This window comes from Onychomys torridus, chromosome 8 (assembly GCF_903995425.1).
Source record: "Onychomys torridus chromosome 8, mOncTor1.1, whole genome shotgun sequence".
NCBI classification, from domain to species: domain Eukaryota; kingdom Metazoa; phylum Chordata; class Mammalia; order Rodentia; family Cricetidae; genus Onychomys; species Onychomys torridus.
In genome coordinates, this window is record NC_050450.1 from 72,167,667 (window position 1) to 72,174,101 (window position 6,435).

The following is a 6,435-nucleotide window of genomic DNA, read 5'->3' on the forward strand; positions in this document are numbered from 1 at the left end:
GTAGTGCTCTTGCAGGGAACTTGAGTTTGGTTCCCAGCACCCACTTCTGGCAGCTCACACTAACCAGAACTCCAGCTCCAGAAAAGCGGATATCTTTGGCCCCTTTGGGCATCTGCACTCAGAAACACACATCCAAACAGATAGCACACATGCATAATTAAAATCCACAAAAATCAGTACCTTTTAAAAGGTATCTGTTTTAATCGACTCATAAAACCTGAAGTAATAGGAAACATTTTAAAATTCTATTTCTCAATCTGAATTTCTGGTTTTTCTTGCAAAGTTGTAGTGTCTGGCCATACAAGACCTGCATTCCCAGTTCGTCACAGTCATCATGAGCTGAGCAGCAGCACATGGCAGAGGCAGAAGGGTGCCTCCGGTTAGTCAGCGGCTCTGCCATCTTTCTCCAGACCTCCTGCCTCATTGCTGCCTCACTCCCCATCTCTGCAGTTCTGCATCTGCAGGAGAACACAGCCTTCAAGCAGGGAGCCAGGAAGGTGCAGGCCTACAAGCATTGACAGGAAGGGGCTCATGGCTCCGAGGCGCCCATATTTAGAAAGGCACTTTGCATCTAGACACCTGTGATTCATGCCTTAGGATTATGTAGTGTAGTGACAGATCAGAGAAGAGTAATGGAGGAAACCAGAGGAAGGCCCCAAGCAGAAGAGACCAAGATTCAAAGAGCTTCCCAGACAGAGTGAGTGAAGACTGGGTCTCAGAATGCCTCCTGACATGATCACCTGTGAAAGATAGGATCATCAGCAAACAGGGCCCTGCTCGAGCCAGGTTGAGTAACAGAACCTTTGTGCCTACTGTCCCCTCCACCCAGGATCACACAAGAGGAGCTTAAGCCTTGGGGATAAAGAAATAAGCCGCTCCTCTCCTTCTCCGGCCCTGGAGCAGCCTTTCAGGGACCGTTCCAACACCCTGAGTGAGAAGACAGCGCTGCCCGTCATCCGAGACAAGTACAAAGACCTGACTGGAGAGGTGGAGGTAAGTTGGGCAGCTGCCTGGGAGAGCACCCCAGGAAAGAGTGCTTTTCCACTTCCCCTGGGCAGCGGGAGGGGAGGGATGAGGAGGAGACACTGTACACCAGACGGCAAATAGATCATTAGAGGTAGAGGCTGGTAGCATTAGCCCAGGATGAAAATGCTCCCTATGTGTGACAGCCACTGAAAGTCATGGCTAAAGTTGAAATTGGCCATGGGACTTCGCAAGGAGAGAAGCAGTTAAGAAGTGCTTTCCCCAAACTTAGACTTTATCATCCTACTAAATTTTAAAACATCAACATAGAGGAGAGGGAAAATGTTTTGGATCTTCTGTTTCTGTTTGTGTTATCTTTTTTTTTTCAGAGCTGAGGACCAAACCCAGGGTCTTGCGCTTGCTAGGCAAGCGCTCTACCACTGAGCTAAACCCCCAACCCCTGTTTGTGGTATCTTAATTCCATCCCTGTTCCTTGTGACACATACAAGTGTACGCACACACACAGTAGTGAACTATGAAATGGAAAGCTGTATTCTGTGAGGATTTTGTTGTTGTTTTGAGACAGTCTCATGTAGCCCTGGTTGGCCTAGAACTCTCTATGTTGACCAGGCTGGCCTTAAACTCAGAGATCCTGCTTCTGCCCCGCACGTGCTGGGATTTCAGGGGTATGCTACCATGCCTAACTGAAGCTGTAGTATGGCATTAGCTCATATGCTAGGTATGTCCATGGTGAGTAACTGGAGAGACACTTATACTGTTACTGACTGGGACAAAGGAGGCAGCATTTACAGAGAGGCCTATGTAAAATAGGACTTTCAAGTTCCTACTCTTAAATGATAACTGTCTTTTGCAAGCATACTTTCAGTAGAAAGGAGTCTTTGTATTGAGAGAAGTCATAAACAGAGGCCCCCAAGCCTACCTGTTGAACTGAGTTCCTTTTATAAAACCCACAGGAAAATGAGAGGTACGCCTATGAGTGGCAGAGAGGCCTGGGGAGCGCCCTGGATGTGAGTATGGCACTTCTGTGCGTCTGAGCACACTCCCTGCAGTCCTGTCTCCTCCTGGGTTCTTATGAATGAATGCAGGCAAGCACGAAGGATGCCTTACTTCCATCACCATGCAGGGATCTCGGAGAGATGGCTCAGTTGAGAGCACTGACTGCTCTTCCAGAGGACCCGGGTTCAATTCCCAGTACCCACATGGCAGCTCACAACTGTCTGTGACTCCAGTTCCAGGGAATCCGACACCTTCACACAGACACACATGCAGGCAAAACACCAATGCACATAAGATTAAAAGTAAATACATTTCGAGAAAGAAAAGAAAACCAGGCATCCTTCAAGTGTACACGAGCAGACCCTGGCCCATTTGTCAGCTGCCCCCTTTTCTGTCACTGTATTTAAGAAGTGGCAAAGTGGCATCATCACCTCTGACCTACATGAAAATAACATTTACAGTAAAGAGCCCGTCCCCCCCCACACCCCACACCCCCCCACACACACACACCTCTCTTCCTCCCACAGAAGTGAAGGATGGTCTCTTCAAAGTTAAAATTGAGTTCTTAGATTTGTCTCTGCATAGACGCTTGCACACCGGTTGGGTTTCTACTAATGGGAGATGGATTTGCAGTGACCTTTCTTGGTTGTATCAGGTAATGTGATTCCATTTCTTGTAGGTCATTAAGAAGGCAAATGACACCTTAAATGGCATCAGCAGCAGCGCTGTTTGCACAGAAGTTATCCAGTCAGCCCAGGGCATGGAATATCTTCTAGGTATGTTCTTCGATATTTCCCGTAGTCAAACCGTGGCCTGTTGCATCAGTACCAGTGTTCACTCACTCTAAGTAGTTTAGGTCTGCGCTCCACTGTATACAGCCTCACTAGCAGCTGCAGTCATCGGTAAAACACGGAAGCCACAGGCAGCAACTACTGTACTTAAGGTCTCCATAGTGAAGTTTTAAGTCTGTTTTATATCTGTGGGGGCTGCAGAGATGGCTCAGTGGTTAAGAGTGCCTGCTGCTTTTGCAGAGGACCAGAGTTCGGTTCCCCACACCCTTGTTGCTTGTCTCTTACCTGCTCTAAATCCAGCTCCAGGGAATCCAGTGCACTTTTCTGGCCTCCACCAGACCCTGTACACACATGGCATACACTCACACAGCTTTACACACATGCTCCTGAGTAAGAATATCTTAAACCAGTAACAGATAGAGTTCACTTATTTTTATCAACCAGCCTTAGCTGTAAGACATCTAAGGGGCATCGCTCTATGGGTCAGTTCCTCGCTGTTCTCTCTGCATCCTTCCTCTGTCCTTAGTGGCTTACCTTCCTGCCTGTCTCCAGCTGTTAACATCGAATCTGAGCCCCAGTCTGACCTAGGGTTCCTCCCTCCACAGCTCGGGCTGCCCTGTGGCCTGGGCCATGGGCACGGGAGACTGACGTCTTTAGACCTTCCCTCCCCACCCCTTTGTCAGTGAGGCAGTGAGGCTTGACTCGTTCTCAAAATCCCATCTCCACTCCTTAGTCCTGCCGCCTTGAGTAGCTTACATTTCTTACATTTGCACTACCTCCCTTCCCTAGGGTGGCCCTCTGAGATGGCGAGACTTGGGGCTTGCTTTGTTCATCTCACCCTCCGAACCTGTCCCAGGTCCCAGCACAGAAAGCACACTGTTGGCTGATGAGCTGCTAGGGATGGAGGGCCGGTCACCTTGACTTTGTACCAGTCTCTTGCTCACACAGCCCTAGTTCTCTCATTAGCTGATACCCACGGCCTGCCAGGAAATGGTGCCTTCCCTTCTAGGAGCATTCCTAGTATATCCATGGAAGGTTCTATTGGAACAGCCCTTACTTGTTAGGGTGGACAGCCATTCCTGCCCTTCATCTGGAGAAGAGGAAGCAAAACCATGGATGGTGGTGTGAAAGGCGGTGGGGCCTAGAATTCTCCAGTGTTCGATAACTGAGTCTGGAGCATGTGCCTGTTGGCTACCGTTAGGATGAGGAGGAACTTGGTGCCTCTCCTCCTTGCTTAAGAATTCAGCCTCTTGGGGCTGGAGAGATGGCTCAGCAATTAAGAGCACTAGCTGTCCTTCCAGAGGACCCGGGTTCAATTCCCAGCACCCAAATGGCAGCTCACTGACATCTGTAACTCCAGTTCCAGGGTACTAGACACCTTCATGCAAACAAAATACCAATGCACATAAATAAAAATAAAACAAAATTAAAAAAAGAATTCAGCCTCTGCCAGGCATGGTGGTGCACACCTTTAGTCCCAGCACTTGGGAGGCAGAGGCAGAGGCAGGTGGATCTCTGTGAGTTTAAGGCCAGCCTGGTCTACAAAGTGGATTCCAGGACAGCCAGGGCCTGTGCAGAGAAAAAAAATTCAACCTCATCAGAGACCGCAGGAAAAGAACAGTCCTGGCCAGGCTCATGCCTGTAATTCCAGCACTAAGGATGCTGAGGCAGGAGGATGGCCACTAGTTGAAGGCCAGTAGCTTACATAGTGAATTCCAGACCATCTTGGGCTGCAAACAAACAAAGCTAAAACCCCCAAATCAGTGCCAGAGATGGCTCAGTGGGTAAAGACACTTGCTACCAAGTCTGATGATATGTTTAATCACCAAGACCTGCGTGGCGGAAGGAGAGGGCCAAGTCATGCAGCTTGCCCTCTGACCTCTGGAGTGGCACTTATACCACCCTCCCATATACGAATACATACATGTAATTTTGTTTGATTTGATTTGATTTCTCAAGACAGGCTTTCTCTGGGTAGCCTGGGCTGTCCTGGAACTTACTATGTAAACCAGGCTGGCATCAAATCCACCTGTCTCTGCCTTCCAAGAGCTGGGATTAAAGGTGTGTGCCACCAGACCCGGCAATAAATGTAATTTTAAAAATTGAAATTTATGGCACATAGAAGCCTAACAATGTGTTTTTTAAAAGGATTCAGCATGGATTACTCTGTGATGACATTAACATTTAGATTCTTTAAAGCTTTATTTCCATTTTCAGTCAGTTAGTGGGATTTCCCTGATTCAGCCAGAAACTCATAAAGAAATCTGAGCCAAAAAGCCTCGTAGCTCACACAGTGTCTACTGCTGAAAAGCCACTGTTAGGAGCCTTGTACAGTGTTCACCCTCTCCCTGGTCCTTGGAGGAGCTGCTGGTACTGTCTTAACTTGAGGCACAGGAGAAGGAGCAGGCATTTGAGCTCACAGTGTATAGCTCTGGAATCTGTGTTTCTACATAAAAGCCTCCAACAGCATTGGGTAGCACAGTGGTCTGGTTGTCGGGCCTGCTGACAGTCAGCTGGGTAGAGGCATGTGATTGTAGAGACAATGCAGAAGACAGAAAAGAGTCGAGAGGTCTGCCGGTCAGTGCCAGACAGCCCCAAGTTTATTTCACAGCCAGTTATATACGGTTTTGAAGGACAGAGGTAGACCAATGCATAGCACAGGCCTTCAGCCACTATCTATCCTGCCTTGCATCAAGGGACGGGCAGTTTCATTTTCTATCTCAATGTACCTCCAGCTAGCTAGTGTGTTCCTTCTTGTGTGCTAACCAGAACTTTCTCACAGCCCTTCAAGGAGACTCTGTGGGCTAACCAGAACTTTCTCACAGCCTTGGAGCAAACAAGCTTGAACTCTATTGACTCAGAATAGACTTCAGATTCAAATTGGAAAACTGAGTCAGTTGTGGGCTCCCACATCTGGTGATGGCCACAGTGAAGGCCTGGGGATGTGTCTAGTGACCATCTTAGAATGAGGAGGTGCTCAGCACCCCTTCTTGTTGGGAGGGTTCAGCCTGATTGAAGACCACAGGAACAGAACTGTCTGATTGGGGAGGCTCACACCTTGTGGTGGTGTGAATGACCCCCATAGACTCAAGTCTGAACACTTGGTCCCCAGTTTGTGGAACTGTTTGGAAAGGATTAGGAGGTGGCAGTGGGGAGGGGGGCGCTTTTGGGCTTCAGGAGCCTCCCACCATTCCCAGTGTGTTCTCTGCCTCCAGCTTACAGTATGAGATATGAGCTCTCAGCTGTTCCCACCACCATGCCTTCACACTGCAATTATGGAGTGTAAATCTGTAAGCCCAGTTAAGCCCTTTTTCCCTAAGTTGCCTTGGTCATGGTGTTTCATCAAGGCAACAGGAAAGTAATCAGCACGTGTCTGTACTCACAGACGCGTCTCAGTGTGGTTGTGTTCCTCCTAGTCAGTCATTAGCTAGCACTGCTTTTCCTGCCTGCTTGTCCCACGCCCAACCCTCTCCTCTCCCCCATCAGGTGTCGTGGAAGTGTACCGAGTCACCAGGCGCGTGGAGCTGGGGATAAAAGCCACTGCTGTGTGCAGTGAGAAACTCCAGCAGTTGCTGAAGGACATCGATAAAGTGTGGAACAACCTGATCGGCTTCATGTCACTTGCCACGCTCACAGTAAGCCTGCTGCTTCTCTTTCCAGAAAC

The 6,435-nt window shown here is 48.7% G+C and overlaps 1 protein-coding gene across 7 annotated transcripts in view; it reads left to right on the forward strand.

Moving 5' to 3' along the window:
- The window catches only part of Synrg (synergin gamma), a 76,706-nt gene that overhangs the window by 59,637 nt on the left and 10,634 nt on the right, over positions 1-6,435 (forward strand). For all 7 annotated transcript variants that reach the window (XM_036195182.1, XM_036195184.1, XM_036195188.1 and 4 more), the window contains 4 exons: positions 830-993; positions 1,938-1,991; positions 2,660-2,756; positions 6,258-6,406. In XM_036195182.1, coding sequence (XP_036051075.1) covers positions 830-993; positions 1,938-1,991; positions 2,660-2,756; positions 6,258-6,406 — 464 coding nt within the window. The remainder of the gene's footprint in view (positions 1-829; positions 994-1,937; positions 1,992-2,659; positions 2,757-6,257; positions 6,407-6,435) is intronic.